At 49.0% G+C, this 16,281-nt stretch overlaps 4 protein-coding genes across 4 annotated transcripts; 1 reads left to right on the forward strand and 3 right to left on the reverse strand.

The window, feature by feature from the left end:
- Positions 1-156: 156 nt before the first annotated feature.
- Positions 157-3,969, reverse strand: GGI43DRAFT_379352 (uncharacterized protein; the record flags this gene model as incomplete). Its single annotated transcript, XM_083202825.1, has 3 exons — positions 157-638; positions 709-1,397; positions 1,463-3,969. The coding sequence occupies 3 exons, from the start codon at positions 3,967-3,969 to the stop codon at positions 157-159; spliced, it is 3,678 nt and encodes a 1,225-aa protein (XP_083064794.1).
- Positions 3,970-5,956: 1,987 nt separating this feature from the next.
- GGI43DRAFT_420301 (mismatch repair protein MSH3) lies at positions 5,957-9,304 on the forward strand (the record flags this gene model as incomplete). The annotated part of the gene is made up of 2 exons (XM_083207796.1): positions 5,957-6,707; positions 6,759-9,304. 2 exons carry the CDS (start codon positions 5,957-5,959, stop codon positions 9,302-9,304), a joined length of 3,297 nt encoding a protein of 1,098 aa, XP_083064795.1.
- A 692-nt stretch (positions 9,305-9,996) lies between these two features.
- Positions 9,997-12,802, reverse strand: GGI43DRAFT_429482 (uncharacterized protein; the record flags this gene model as incomplete). Its single annotated transcript, XM_083209122.1, has 7 exons — positions 9,997-10,641; positions 10,716-10,876; positions 10,943-10,991; positions 11,039-11,270; positions 11,324-11,707; positions 11,767-12,105; positions 12,587-12,802. The coding sequence occupies 7 exons, from the start codon at positions 12,800-12,802 to the stop codon at positions 10,109-10,111; spliced, it is 1,914 nt and encodes a 637-aa protein (XP_083064796.1). The 3' UTR covers positions 9,997-10,108.
- An 841-nt stretch (positions 12,803-13,643) lies between these two features.
- On the reverse strand, positions 13,644-15,034 carry GGI43DRAFT_145835 (Rab geranylgeranyltransferase BET2). The gene is made up of 2 exons (XM_083199351.1): positions 14,613-15,034; positions 13,644-14,550 (listed from the first exon to the last, which is right to left on the reverse strand). Exons 1-2 carry the CDS (start codon positions 14,974-14,976, stop codon positions 13,931-13,933), a joined length of 984 nt encoding a protein of 327 aa, XP_083064797.1. The 5' UTR covers positions 14,977-15,034; the 3' UTR covers positions 13,644-13,930.
- Between the last annotated feature and the right edge of the window lie 1,247 nt (positions 15,035-16,281).

Genomic DNA, 16,281 nt, shown 5'->3' on the forward strand with positions numbered 1-16,281 from the left:
ACATGCACTATGATCGAGTGACATAAAGCTGAATGAGTGTGAAATAATTTAGCATTTTTCTTCTCTCTTTACATAGAATACGCTAGCAAATTAACCCATCTTTCTCTTTATAATTCCATCTCTTTATTCTCATAGTCATCTTGTCATCTAAATTCTTTATCTTCCATATTCCAAGTGAGGAATAATCACAGGGCCATATTTAGTTGTGGCTGTAAAAGCACCATCTCCTTGAACGACGAAATCAACCGCAAGACTAAGCTTAGACAGGCCTTGCTGCTGGTTATGAAGGCTTGGGTTGGGGCTGAAAGGCGCCTGGCTCTGAGCCATGACAGCATCGTGGTCATAGGCAATGACTGCCACGTAATTCCTGCGACCCATAAGCTTCTTCAGCTCTCTGCCCGCTCCACTGGCATCTGTATGGAAAATCTCCATCATATCTTCTTTGGTGTCAGACACTTCGTGTGTGGATTTCTGGCCATTGAGTGGCACATAGAGCGTCTTCTGATTATGGAGTAACTTTAACACATAGGTGCTCTGAGGAGCGGATACAATTGGCGACGTGATAACCTGGTACATTGTCTTATGGTCTCCAGGGTGAGTTGGATCATGCACAAGACCAGCTCCTGCACAGTTGACATCTGCCGAGACAAAACGGGTCAGTATAAGCGGTATCGTGAAATGTAAAGAATATGCTGTGTTATGGCTTACCTCCAGATAAAAATGTCATACGAATACCCTTTTGTTGTGAGATGCCCTGAAGAGTACGGATAAAGTATGTCCTCTCGAGATCCTTGGACTCATGTGTCCACATATCTTTGAGCACTTCCTGGATATCTAGTTCACCAAATTGATTTAGGACGTTGCCCATAAGGCCAGACTTGCCGACAGCCTTCTTGACTTGACTGAAGCCCTGCGCTACCATTTCTTTGCCGCCAACAACACCAGCAACGGAGCTTGTGACTTTGCCAAGGATATTGTATGTAGTGTTGACAGCCTTCTTGCCTGCAGCAACGGTATTGGCCAGACTTTCCACTGTATCCAATCTAGGGTATACCAGAGGAACTGATACCATCCATATAGCATGCTGGACAGATGGTGGTAAGGTCGCAACTTTGGGGAATATTCCTTGGTAAGTGGGTCCGGCCATCACACGAGCCTGAGTTCTTTCAGATCGGCAGTCTGTGCCGATAACAACCACTGCCGGGCCAAGGTATTTGACAAAATGCCACCCAGTACCGGTAATAGTGAAGATGTCATGGTCAGTGCTGACGTTACGCATCATCTCTGCCGTAGTGTGATGTTGGAACAGCAGATACATGTCTGATGCTACCCGGCCAGTATTTTTGAAGACAGCAGATGACTGCATATAATCAGGATACGAGCCAAATCCATCAAAACTAAGACAGTATTAGAGATATTCTCACAGTGAATGGGGTCCCTCCCTTCTTTTCTTTACACTTACATATCGTGGTCATCAATCTGCAAAACGTGGGGAATTTGTGCAAAAGCTTCTCTCAGGTAAGGCTGGTCAAAGTGACTTGTATAGTAGTGGAAGTAAGCGTGGCTTACGTCCTCCTCATGGCGCGCAGTCCATTGTGTGTTTCTCTTGTTGTCTCTTCCGCTCATAGCTAGCCACTGCTTCATTAGCGGTACCTCTCTCCACAATCGATCGCCATAAATCTGATCACCCAGCCCAAGCTGTACATGGAAACCGCCGCATTCTACGTTCTTCTGGAGAACATCTTTCCACATGAAGCCCACGCCACCCAGCTTTGAGCGCTCATTTTGAGACGTACTGACTGCGAAATCATTGCCCGAGTGGGCTATGAATCTCCATCCAGTCTCGTGCCTACCTGCCACGACAAATTCGTAGCGTGTACATCCAAGATGCGATGTAACGGCGTAAGTCCATCGTTCAGTGGCCTCTCCCATGTCAATATCGACCTCATATTTGTAAAAGGTCCAGCGTTGGTGGACATAGATAGCGTGAGGAATAAGTTGCCTGGGATTTGGAGAAAGATCCATACTCTGATGTAAATGAATTGTAGGCGGCTGAGGCGCATCAGTCACAATAAGTATGCTACCATGCCATTTGCCAGTCTCAATGTTCATATTGACGTATTTCAGGTAAGGGCCGAAATACACTCCGTTGGTGGGTTGGATTCTGTACATGTCCACACCAGCGCTTGGTGGTGGCCCTGTGAAGCCAATGGTCGGAGCCTGTGAAGCTGCAACACTCATGATACTTTCAGCGTATCCGGGAGTGTGTGGAGGAAACATGGGCGAGGCCATTGGTGTCTTTCCAAACATAGGGGACACCAGAGGGTTTCCGTATGTCGAAGCCGTAGGCGAGAGAGGAGCTTGATCATGTTGGATCGGGTTCGGCCCCTTGGGAAACTCCCATTGAGTTGCCTGGCTAGCCAAGTGGATGTAATAATACTGGCCCGAGTTTTGATCGAGATGGGCAATCCATCCTTCAGGCAAAGGCGGCGGAGAAGCAGGGCCAGCAGCTGCGAGATTCGGGGGCATGGTCACCACTTGAGCATGTTGAACACTAAGCTCCGGTCGGGGATCATTTGCAAAGGCAGGGTGACCCTGATTATGAGGAGCTGCGGAAGCAAGGCCCGCGGCGGCGGCTGCCGTTGCTGCGGCCGTAGCTGCAGCTACCACTGTATCTTTGGCTGGCGTTATCGAACTAGTTGCCACAGAAGCTTGAGCAGCAGCAACAGGGACAGCCGCTGGTATTTGATTAGGTTGCTGTGGCCGCTGTTTCTCATTGGGATATGAAGTTCGTCCACCAGGATTGACGCTGGAGTAAGCAGGCGGAGGAGAACTGGTGCTCAAGCGTTGGAAATCTTGTTCTAAAACACTGGCTTGAGCTGGAGAGTTGACCTGATTCTGCACCGGTTGCTGCTGCTGCTGTTGTTGTTGTTGCTGCTGCTGCTGCTGAGGAGGAGGAGGGCTGCCGACTGGATGCTGTGGCTGAGGGGACGAAATCGCATTCATGCCCTGGTATACAGTTGGGGGACCAGAGGGAGCTTGGTCGGGAGACTCCGTAGGTGTCCAGGGGCGCTGAGGTTGCGGGGTTTGATTATTGTATTGCGCCAATCTCTGTGCAGCGGCGGCACTCTGAACCTGAGAAGCTTGAAGGCTGGTGAGGGTTGCGGTTCCGGAGATGCCCGACGCAGCATATCGAGCCTCGATGCCCCCGCCAGGCACGTTTCCAGGCTCTACGATGGGTGTCTCTGGAGGTGGAGGTGAGCCTCTGCTGGCTCTAGTGGTTGAATTTGAAGCCGTTGAGGCAAATCGATTGACACCAGGGTCATTGGAAGCCAGATTTTCAACCTGAGGAACCTTTGGAGGCTGCGGCGGCGCGTGTGCCTGCGGTGGCTGTGGATACTGCTGAGGTTGTTGATACTGCTGAGGCTGTGGAGGTTGTTGGTATTGCTGTTGCTGTTGCGCCGGCGTGCTGCTCGATGATCCAGATGCAGCTGCACCAGGCGGCGGGTAATACGTTTTCTGGTAAGCTGGGTAGTTCGTTGTCGAGACAGCAGGTTTGTCCTGCAAAGGTCTCGCAAAGAGGCCATAATCGGCATCAGGGCTGGATGGAGAGTGTATGGGCTTCGGCGCAGCACCTCGCCTCTCGGCAAGGCCTGGCTTCTTCTCAGCAGCAATGTTTGTGTCAAGTCGAGGACTCGTATCGTTATAAGCGGAGCCGTATGGCTTTGGGGCAGTCGGCTTTCGGATATCGTCGTCATCTGGAAATGGTAGAGGAGCAGCAGAGCTCGATGCGCCAGGAGGGAGAGGGAAGGTCAATCTGCTTGAGGAAGTCGAAGATACGCGAGAATGAGGCTCGGGACTCTGCGGTTTGAATATGCGCAGCGGCTCTACCGTTGGGCTGTCGCAATCTTCTGGCGCAGGTTTGCTTAGGAAGAGCTCATTGTCAGGGATGCCACGGCTGCGCTCCATTTTGCCTGATTTAATAAAAGGTGTTTTATTATGTGCTACAAGCAGAGCTTTTATCAGTAAATAGAGGGTCAAAATCAAAAACGGCGAAAAGCATACTCGGCGTGGAAGACAGCAGCAACGGATATCAAAGCGCTCTAGAGTGAGCTATCCGCAGCTCTAGCGGCGACCTTGTCGTGCGAGAGAGAGGCAATATTTGCGATAGAAATAGAGTAAAGAGATGAATAAACTGGAAGACCACCGAACGCTCAAGAGATATTCATGTACTTGAGCTGCGTGAGATTGTCGACGTCTCCTCGGTATAGTCGAAGTATGGACGTGGCGGCACAATGAAGCTGGTGGCGGGGTTGACACAATCCGGATTTGTACCTGTACTCAGCCTAGGTGCCCCTCTAGTTTCCAAAATAGCGGATGGGTCGCAGAATTGGCCGCACGGCCCGCTGCAATAAAAGCAGGGCTTGTAAGTGAGATGCGTAGGAGGAAATAAAATAAGGAAGTGAGGATCCGTTGGACGAAGAAAAAGAGCAGAATATGAAGCGCGAGAGAGAGAGAAAGGAAAAGGGACAGGGCGCCAAAACGGGTGGCTATAGAGTTTAATGTGAGATTTGTTATGCTAGCCAAATGCCACTTTGATAGCGGCAGGGTCCAGTACCTAGTACCGTGAGACATGCACGCTGGAGACGTGGGATGCAGGTACCGAGTACTGCCTAAATTATCTGCATCACTATCGATATCAGACCATGCATTGCAGCTCCATGTCCGCATCATCAGGACCGGCGAGGGCATCTGCAACGCGACCCCAAACAGGGGCCCTCGGCGGCAATGCGAAGCTGTCTTGGTGCCGTGGCTGAAAGAGACGAGAGGGTCTACACTGGAGCCAGTAGAGTTAGTGGCGGCAGGCTTGCAACGTGGAGAGCCGTGGCAGACCTGGCAGCTCCCGCTGATTGGCTACGCAGCTCCATTCTCTAGCCCTGTAAGCGCCGGCGACCTGGACAAGGCTCCATTGGATGCGCCGCCACGAGACCCAATGGCCTATGAATGCGAGATGGAAGCGCTGGCATTTCGACGCCGAGACTTGCAAAGGCCTCATCAGCTGCGACAGCCAAATGAAATCGTATAATTAAAGCGGAGGCTGTGCTCGCTGGCGCTCTGCGTGCCTCTATCCCTGGATAGGCCAAGGAGCTAGATGCAAGGTGATCAGATGTCACTTTGACGCTCTTAGCTCCGTGATTTACAAGACGTGTAGGCATAAGACTGGGCGGCAAGAACCAAGTTAGACGGCTCAAACAGGTAGGAATACTTTTGATTAAATGGACAATGCATCGGATTCTATGGGCACCATATTGCTGCCATACAAATATACTCCCGCTACTATATGAGCTCTTCCTGTACCTGCCTAGGTGCTAGTGCTCTGGGGGCTATGCCAGCACCTGTCGCTCGAAATTTCACGGGCATCGGCATCGTCACCGGCATCCTGTCTCCGATCGCTGAAAGAAGTAAAAATATTCGAGTTTCGAATGCCGTCTGGGCATAGGTAATGAGTGCGGTCGACACAAGTAAAAGGCCCGGTTAGCCGGAACATACGCCAAGCCCATACAACTCAACTATATCGTCCTAGCTTCAGCGTGACAACGATACCTCACTCTTCCAAAACTATCGGTGCCAACTCTTATGACTTATACTAGCTACTAATATATATTAATTTTATGAATAAGAGGACACAGCTTTGGAGTGTATATTCCAAGTAGGTACATAGTATAAATGGACGGTTCTTTTTATATAGTGGCGTGTGATAAGATAAGAGGTCCCCTGACGTCGACATTTCCGAACCAAGTAAAATATGGGGCCTCTCAACGCGTGCCAGAGAGTTAGACGCGTTGAGAGGTCGACACTACCTCGCATTTTATCATGCTGTAGCAGTCAGTACTTTGTAGGTGAGAGCGGTACCTGGTTAGACCGGGACAGCTTTTCTACAACTGTCAATTTCATCATGGCGCCCGTTTCAAAAGCACCAGAGAAAAAGCAGAAATCTTTAACTGCATTCTTCACGCCCAGGGCCACCAATGGCACTGCGTCATCACCTTCCCAGAAGCCTGCAGTGCCATCTTCGCCGACTCCCGCAAGAGAGCCGGATCTGCCATCGCGAAAACGACCTCTGGAAAAAGACAGCGAACAATCCGACAGCACGGCTGAAAATGCAACAAAGAAAACCAAGGGTAGTGAGACGAACAATGAGAAAAGCTCTTTTTTCAACAAAGATGCCGCCGTTGCCACAGCTACTAGCGACCGAAGTCCTACCTCCATACGAGTACGGCGGTACCATTACAATGATTCGAATTCACAAGAAGATATCGGCGACGGGGGCGATGACGACGAAGCAACGAGACGGAAGAATGAAGAGCTGCACAGGAAATTTGTCAAGAAACTGGGCCATCCAGATGCCTTATCGTGGGGTTCCTTGAAAGCACAGGACGGCGCCGCAGCCGGCGATGATGAGGATGCCGATGCAGATCCTGAAGAAGATGAGGCTCCAGTTGCCTCCAAGGCCAAGAAGAAGGGATCAAAAACAGGAAAACTAACACCTATGGAGCTGCAATTCCTGGAAATCAAGCGGAAACACATGGACACTATACTGATTGTCGAGGTTGGATACAAGTTTCGATTTTTCGGTGAAGATGCTCGGGTGGCTGCCAAAGAGCTAAGCATCGTATGCATACCAGGCAAGATGCGATATGATGAGCGTATGTATTATTATTTGCTGCCTTCGATAGAGTCTCGCTAACTAGTATTAGACCCTTCGGAGGCTCACCTGGATCGATTCGCCTCAGCCAGTATTCCTGTTCACCGATTACCCGTTCACGCAAAGCGGCTCGTCGCTGCCGGCCACAAAGTCGGAGTCGTGCGTCAACTCGAGACTGCGGCGCTGAAGAAGGCCGGCGACAACAGAAATGCCCCATTTGTCCGCAAGCTCACCAATCTCTACACAAAGGGGACGTATATTGATGAGAATGGAGAGTTGGATAGCCAAGACACTTCTACTCCGTCTGGTGGCTACCTGCTTTGTATCACAGAGACAGCAACCAAAGGTTCTGGCGCAGATGAAAACGTGAATGTTGGAATCCTGGCCGTGCAGCCCGCCACTGGCGATATCATCTACGATACTTTTGAGGATGGTTTTATGCGAAGCGAGATTGAAACACGTCTATTGCATATATCGCCCTGCGAGTTCCTCATTGTCGGCGATCTCACCAGAGGCACAGACAAGTTGATACAGCATCTATCAGGTAGTAGCACCAACGTTTTTGGCGACCGCAGTCGCGTTGAGCGTGTACCCAAAAGCAAAACCATGGCTGCTGAAGCCTATTCACACGTCACGCAATTCTACGCCGACAAAGTAAAGGAGGCATCAGACAACGAGACTGCGAGTGCTCTACTCGACAAAGTCTTGAAGCTTCCTGAGGCGGTCACCATCTGTCTGTCTGCCATGATCACCCATCTACAGGAATACGGCCTGGAGCACATTTTCGGTCTTACGAAATACTTTCAGAGCTTCAGTACGCGATCCCACATGTTGGTTAATGGTACAACCCTAGAAAGCCTCGAAATCTACCGCAACTCCACCGATCACTCTCACAGGGGGAGCCTCCTCTGGGCCGTCGACAAGACTCTCACCCGGTTCGGTCAGCGTCTTCTCCGAAAATGGGTTGGTCGCCCCTTGTTGGACAGAGAGCGTCTGGAAGAGCGCCTTGCCGCCGTGCAGGAGCTTCTCGACAAGCAATCCACCTCGCCCGTCGACGATCTAGAAAGGCTCCTCTCCACGACCAAAGCAGATCTTGAACGTAGTCTTATCCGCATCTATTACGGAAAATGCACCAGACCAGAGCTCTTATCCGTGCTTCAAACCTTGCAAAAGATTGCCAGCCATTACTCTTCTATCAAATCACCCTCTGATGTCGCCTTTGACTCACTCCTCATCGTCAATGCCATCACCGCCCTACCCAAGATCCTAGACACAGTCATCTCCTACCTTGATCGCATTAACCTATATGCTGCCAAGAAAGACGATAAATATGGCTTCTTCCGAGAAGAGTTCCATACCGAAGAAATCCAAGATCACCAGATGGGAATAGCCCACGTCGAGCACGAACTCGATGAACACCGCGCTGTCGCCGCACAAAAAATTAAACAGAAGACTGTCGAATATGTCACTGTCTCAGGCATCGAATACCTCATCGCCGTTCCCAATAAGGACATTAAGAACGTCCCCGCGTCCTGGAGCAAGATATCTGGTACCAAGGCCCTCTCGCGCTTCCATACTCCTGAGGTCATCCGCCTCATTACAGAGCGTGATCAGCATCGCGAAGCTCTCGCTGCGGCTTGCGACAAGGCCTTCAAGGACTTCCTAGCCGAAATAGCTGCTGAATACCAGCCTCTCCGAGATGCCATCTCTGCCCTCGCTACTCTTGACTGCCTCCTCTCCCTATGCAAGGTCGCCGCTCAGCCAGGCTACAGCAAACCTACATTCCTCCCCTTCACCTCTGAGCCATCCATCTCCATCTCCCAAGGTCGTCACCCCATGGCGGAGCAGACCCTCGAGAGCAGCTACATCCCCTTCACCACTAGCCTCTCCCACCCATCCACGCTGGCTCACCTCATCACCGGCCCCAACATGGGCGGCAAATCCTCCTTCGTCCGCGCCGTCGCCCTCATTGTCCTCCTCTCCCAGATCGGCTCCTTCGTCCCCGCCGACTCCCTCACCCTCACCCTCTGCGACGCCATCCACACCCGCGCCGGCGCAAGGGACAACCTCTTCGCCGGCGAATCCACCTTCATGGTCGAAGTCTCCGAAACAGCTCGCATCTTGCGCTCTGCCACCCCCCGCAGCCTCGTCATCCTAGACGAGCTCGGCCGTGGCACCAGCACCCATGATGGCGCCGCCATTGCTCAATCTGTCCTGCATCACGTCGTGACCGAGACGAGGTGCCTCACCCTCTTCATCACCCACTACCAGAACCTCGCTCGCATTGCGGACGGCTTACCTGGCGTTACCAATGTCCATATGAAATTCAATGCGCAGAAAGGAGAGGATGGCGAGGAAGAGATAACTTTCCTATATGAGGTCGGAGAAGGTATAGCCCACCGCTCATATGGGCTAAACGTTGCTCGTTTAGCCCGCATACCCAAAAAGGTGCTTGATGTCGCCGCGGAAAAGTCAAAAGAACTGGAAAATGAGATGAAGCGACGAAGGTTACAAGGAGCATGCAGGACGCTTGCCGAAATCATAGAAGCAGGCCCGGACCAATTGGACCATTTGGTTTCCTCCATTGAACAACTGTAATGGCTGGGTTCTGGCAGCGAAAGGGAGTATTATGCGTCTTGTGATATCTAGCATGTGTTTTATTTGATACGAAGTCTATAAAGAGCGAAAAGATATTGTATTTATCATGTGTAAATAAGACAAGGTCTGGATCTTATGAACGCCAAAAGGGTTTCCTTGTGATCTAATTTGCGTTTAGCCACTAAAAAGATGAAATAACTCGTCAATCAGACTGTCTTGTTCAAATCAATTATCAATATCGGTGAACAGCCCCTGTCCCATATAAAACCCAAACTGTAGAAATGATTGCAGAATCGCCGAATCCCACCCAGAAAGAAACTTTGTAAAAGAAAACACCTGGCCCTGTATCTGCAGCCGTCTAAGAAGAAAGAATGCACATCAGAAAACAGCTTTCTCTATAATATAAGGTATTACCACAGCCCGAGGACAGTCGTTTGTAATAAAGGTCGCAAAGAATAGTCGAGTCTAGCCAGCTGAAAATGACTGCTCGTTCAAATAGCAGCCTTTCCATCATATGCGGGCTCATGTAGTGGGAGGCATGACGATTCGAATCTTTTACCAACATATTAGTAGTCTGGATATAGCAACCCCTCTATTTTTAGCTCACCTTAATGAAGTAAACCGAGAATAAGTTTTGAACGGTACCTCGTGACACGAGATTAGAGAAACGTCAAAAAGAAAAAATAAAAATAAAAATACGCCGATAATATCCCGCAAAAATATTCCAGATAGACGCATGTTTGAAGCCACGGAATGACGACGTATTTTATCAGCATTCAAACGGCTGGGTCGCTTAAAAAGACATTAAAGCTCCAATTCGTCGTGTCGGAGATCTTCGTTGATATCTACGCCATTATCAGAGCCTTGTGGCTCCCAAATGCCGTGTACAGTATAACGTGATTCTTTTTCATCATCAATATTACCATCATCCAGAACGTCGCAGAGCTGTGGCTCAAGTTTGATGCTCGCAGTAGACTGAGATTGGTCATGGTTTTGGCGCATCGAATGTGTGGCTTCTTGGTTACGATTTATCGAAGTAAATCCCAACGAAGACAAATGCTGTCCTGAACCCGATCCAAAGAAGAGACGATCTTGCGAGAATAGGGGGTTTGTGCCAGACATATCCAGGAACTGATTTGCCGCTGCGACTGAATCATTAGTACTAGGATTAGAGAAATCATCCAGCTTTTGTTGAGCATGGTGTCCCGAAGAAAGACGAAAGTGGTCATGACTGAGAGCGTTGAAGTGGCTGCTTGAGGCGAAAGGAAATCGCGGCGGGTTATTATAGATTGATGTTCCATTCAGAGCATATGATAGATCCGGATGGTTCAGAGCGCCTGGGGGAAGTATTGTCAGTACTATAACAATCAGACTCAGGGAATGGTTGTCGAACCCAGCCCTACATGCGCACCCATGTTGAGATAGGGCTGCTCTTGACCTCTACCTCTATTAATCTCTCGTGCCGAGAACGATCTATCTGGTATTTCCCGAGATGATGGCGTTGGGGACACAAGACTAGAGTGGGATATCGGGTTCAATTGATGTAACCCAACTCGACTGCGTAGATCAAACCTGGAAGGCAGAGAGAAGTCAGCACAAATTTTGGACTATATAGAGGATTTTCTAAGTTGATAATACCTTGGTTCTCTGTGGGATGAACCTGACAACGGCCGGCTGTCATAGAGTCCTGCATCAAATCAGTAACGGAATTTCGATAAGCGTAGATATGCATACCAGTGATCGTATCCTCATCTCGGAATATATCGTGAGAACGCTTAAACTGTCCTAGAGGTGTGATTTCGGAGCTTGAAGTCCGGCTGTACCCCATAAGCGGCTTAGAGCCCTTTTCTTGTCCAAGGTTGCTGCGTGTGAGACGGCGGCTATTTCCTCGAGGGATGTTGGCAGAAATCTCGGCCAAAGGCTCCCCTCGTTTTCGCCGAGGCTTCGCTACCTTTTTAGGCGGAGTCTAGCCAATGTTAGTTGTAAAATCATGAAGAGATGTGAGACATTGGGACAAACCGCTTCCTCCTGGTCTGGTACTGGCGAAGAACTATCGTACACATCTTTGATCCTTTCCACCTCAAACTCGGCCGTCATCACAACTTGTGTGGGCTCAATGCCTTCTGATGTTCTTCTCATCTTTTCAATGACGGATTTGGGCTTCCTTTGATTCCGAGTGCGCTTCATATCCTCATTTGCCAAATCCATCTTTCCCATCCCTGGCCATACTTGACCTTTCAGTGCCATCATGTCAGCTGATCCGAAAAAGTCATCCGGAGTATCATTTTCATTATCGGATGGGAAGAATCCCGGATAGACAGGAAAATCTAGGGGGTATTCTTCGTGCTCATTCTTTACAAGAGTGTCGGACTCGGTTCGCTTGATTCTCCTCTTGGTTTGCTGCTATCTCACTTAGTATACCAGCATAGCATAGTCGCCGGGCTCATCCCTAAGAAGCATACCTTTGTAAAAGCGAGTGCCGTTGTGGCCCCCCCAGCTCGTTTATTCCTTGCAGCCTCTTTCAGCTGCTTGGCTTTCATCCTCTCAACAAGCAACCCTTCGATGCCGTTTTCTTTGTACCACTGCTCGTACTGCTGAAGGGAAACAGAGGCTGAAATGTCTTGATGAGCCTTCAGCTTCGTCTGAGTTTCATGGTGAAGATGGCCTTTTGAGGCAATATGCGTGAGGAGATGTGATACATCAGAGAACCGAGGCGTCTCGGGACAGACGGTGCAGAGCAAAGGTATCTGTTTGCTACTGGACCCAGAAGAACTGCCCGTGGTAACAACCGATGCCATGTCCTGTTCCAATCCTTGTTAGCCATGACTTTTCTTGGTACAAAACTATGAGGAAAATAAAACGTGTTGCTTCGCAGGCGCAGTTAATTTGTCTGCAGGCGTGAGAACGTTGCTGAGAGGCCTAACCTGTTCATGACCCAGAGGGCCAGGCTGAATCCAAGTGGTGATCTCAAGGCAGGAAACAGCAACAATAATAGCAATAACAGCAGAGAGAACGAAAATACGGTCTTGGAGTGGCCTCAGAAAGCAAAGAAGCAATGATAGAGAGTGACGTGATTCGGAAAAGGGCAACTGGGTATGCAGGGATTGGAGGGAAGAAGCAAATGGGCCAACAGGGTGCAGAAAGATCCACACAAGCTCAGTTCAGATGGAAAAGAAGTCTGGTAGGTGAGTAGGTAGTAGGTATGGGTAGAGTATAGGTAGGAAAGGGACAGGAGTTAGGAGAAGCGTAAGAGGAAGCATAAACAGAAGCCATGAGCCTCACCATTGGATAATAGCCGTCCATATCCGGGCAGGGCTTGATTATGGACAACGTTTGAGGCAGCAGCGCCCCAGAAGATTGCGCCCATTGAGCCAGCTGAGGTGTCGCGTGAAGCTCTGGACCTGGCTCGCTTCGATCCCACGAGAACACAGAATGGCCGGGACGAAGAGAGAAGCCTGAGAGCCGCCGCGAATTCTGCGCAAAGAAGGAAGAATCCATGATGTCGATGCCGCAGCAGCTGTTGAGGGCGTGTCCAGGCAGTGTCCAGGCAAGAGCTTCGTCTAGTGAGAGTCTTTTGGGTACCACGCCGCAGAAACGCTGCTGCTTGATTCTTCGAAAAGCGCTGGGTAGAGAAGAAGACAAGCAGCCTCGTCCTTCTAACCCTCAGTTTCCTTCCATCATTTATGAATAAGGAGGCTAGTCCTTCTTGGGTGAAGATATTGCGTAGTTGTGGTCTTGCATCGTGCCTTCCTTCTTTATGGGATCTCTCACTGATAGCGATACGACACCCAGAAAAAAAGACGGGCGATCAAATCTGCTGCACATTAAGCAGTGCAAAATAACAATTCGCCTCATATTACTATTCGTTTATATTTCCTGAGACCATTACTACTTGTTATTTTCTGCTTTTGCTTTTGTTCTGCGAAACCATCCTCATCCTGCTTCTTTGTCCTTTTCTTAGCGTTTTAAGTCGCCGACATTGCCTCGTTTCTCCTGCGCTATATAACCATGGTCTGTGTGTTTGGGTATATCAACTCAATGAAGCACTCTAGAAAATTATTATTCAGCACCACAGCTGTAGCTAATAGCTCGTATAATCCTCTTACTGCTTCTACTTCTTCTACCTTTTAAATGTTATACTATATGTGTAAGCTGACTTCTTCATTGTGCCACGGCTATTAGATACCGAGACCAGGGCGCTAAATTCATGTAATGATTCCCTTCATATAAGATGCACTACCTATTAGGTGCCTACCTTGGGTAGTTCTTGTCCCAAGCCTTGGGAACCTGATCTTCTTCATTTCTAGGGTAGTACTAATCCAAAGCTATACACCACCTTATCGCTTCAAGTGGTTGAAAAGCCAAGCTTAACCAATATACATGTGGCATTTATGTTGTATATTACAGGGTAACTGCTACTTTCGATAGAAGCAACGTATTCTTCTCCTCTCGTGGTATCATATTTACCATATGCCGATGCTCTGGTTGAGTGAATCACCCAATAGCTAGGTAATGATAGAGCAGCTTGGCGACGGCGCAATCTACCAGACACGGCGAGAAATTTCGTGAAGGATTAAAAAAAGGAATCTCAAATAGACATTCGGAATGCAATATCTTTCATCATCCTCACTCTCCTAGAATCCTTGCCACAATCTTCTTTGGCATACAGTATCTCGGATCCACAGGCTCCATGCCAGGGTATCCAAGTAAGCTCAACCCTGCGCTGCCAAAGCATGTGTGCCAAACGTCCACCATATCGCCAGGCCTATCGGAAAAGCCGCCGTTTTCGGGATCCTGGCAACCCAGGATGAAGTTGATCAGCGCCTGGCGGTCGATCCAGTGCACGCGGTCGATGATCTGAAGACTACTCAAGACCCACCAGCTATAGCAAACGTCTTCCTGCTTTTCAGGTCGGCCGTTGAGTCCGCCGCTAGGAACTTGCCTTTCGCTAAGCCAGCGGCCGAGCTTCTCGTGGTCCACGAGATCCAGGCGCCCTGCGATGGCAAGAGCAGCGACGCAAGTAAAGACTTGGGCAGAGTGGGATTCCGCCCCGGGCTTCGCTCCATAGCCGCCATCAAAATTCGCACAGGATACGACGTGTGATACGGCTTTGTCAACGTTGACTAGCGATAAGAGACCGAGGAGGGAGAGGGCGTTGAGAGCTCCGTATAAAAATCTCGTATCCTCTTCACCCCATTCGTCGCCATAAAAACTTCCACTATCAGGGTTCTGAAGGTCCGCTAAGACTGTGAAATATGTTAGGATGTTGCTGATTACACATTTAACAGATATGCCCGTCAACACGTACACTTGCCAACAACGGCCTTTCCCTTTCCTCGAGCTTCTAGCTCATCGAAGCCGTCCACCATGGCGAGAATCTGTACCGCACTTACAGTAGAGAGGATATGCGCATCATGCCCAGGGGCAGCTCCGAAACCGCCATTTTCGTGCTGGCAAGCTAGCACAAAGTCGATAGTCTCCTTGCGCGGTAGAGCCTCAGGATGGCTGAGAAAATGGAGTGCACACAGGCCCCAGTATGCACCGTTTAGCCGCAAGTGCTCTGTCATCCAATAGTCCAGCTCATCGGTTTTGGTATCCAAAGCGAGAACATATTTCACATGAGCATCTGTGGCCAGCTCTTGGCCTTTGGTATCTGCAGTTGCCTGGGCCATGGTGATATGCCGAGTGAGTATTTGATGAAAGCTACATACCTATGATATGAAAGTGTGGCTTCGGTGACGCAGCTGGTGAAGCTGCTTATCTAAGCCATTTTCATAGCTTCCATCAAATGCTCAAACCTACCTATACGCACATAAAAAATATGACAGATGCCTACATGATGGAAAGTGGTTCATAAAAATTAAGCGTAGCTATCATATGCTTGATTTTATCTTAATCTTATATCTATCTCCATTCATCCCTTGTTCGTAGGATATGTTTGGTTGAAGTTGGACGATACGGGCACCTTACCTGATTGGTGCATGTGGCTGGGCCTTGACAGAACCGTTCTATTATCAGCGCCTATTATAATGAACTTGGATAGAGTCATACATGTCGGATAGTATTATTCGATTAGCTACCTTTATAGTCGATAACGCTGGACAAGGCCATCGGCGAATGCTAGGCAATACAGTAAGGTCGGCTGTACGGATATCCATCCTCCTATTTCCGGTCAGTTTTCCGCATTGGTACTACCGCAACGGATATATGTTCACGATTATGTAGAAACATGCTATGAACGACTCGATATCTATTGTCATTACGTAGGCTCAGAAAGAAAACACAAATTATTTTGCTAATTTCTTTGGATCAAGGCGGCTCGCTAGCCATTCATGCGATTTTTCTTGTGCCGAACTTCCGAGCGAAGCCCGAGCCAGGTTTTGTTCTTGCCTAAGCGAATTTTGGCAAATACTATAGTAATCAAAAACTGGCAAAAAGAATCACGTAGGCTGCGGCATTGAAGGCTTACCGATTATTTCAATGTCAATCTACGGCTGAAATCTGGAGAGGGAATAAGGCTTGGTATCAACAGCATATGCATGGCTGCAAGAAGACGCCATAAGATATATATGGCATCTTGCTTATATGAACACAGCCAACTCAAGGAACTGTGAGGCGTGAATAGTGGAGTAAGATTAAGTACTGAAGATGCTTCTCTTCATTTGGGTATAACATGTCCAAACGCCCTCTTTCAAGTCTTTGGTTAAGAGGGCGCTCCAGTCATCGAACCAATGAACCGCATTGTGAGAACGGCTGATATGGGCCTCTTTGACCGTATCTATATAGTCTCAGCGGCAGCTAGCGGCCGCTTGCTTGTGAGATTTTAGAAAGAATCCACTTTAATAATGCGGCAGCCAACAACGGCACAAACTATAGTTCTGAACTCCATTATGCTACTACTAATCAGAATAACAAAACAAATCCTTCATGAGTATACATGGCAGGCCGCGAAAAGTAAACATATAATGAATCGAAGA

The sequence above is a fragment of the Trichoderma evansii genome (assembly GCF_050947405.1).
Source record: "Trichoderma evansii strain SZMC 28006 chromosome Unknown GGI43scaffold_2, whole genome shotgun sequence".
Classification (NCBI taxonomy): domain Eukaryota; kingdom Fungi; phylum Ascomycota; class Sordariomycetes; order Hypocreales; family Hypocreaceae; genus Trichoderma; species Trichoderma evansii.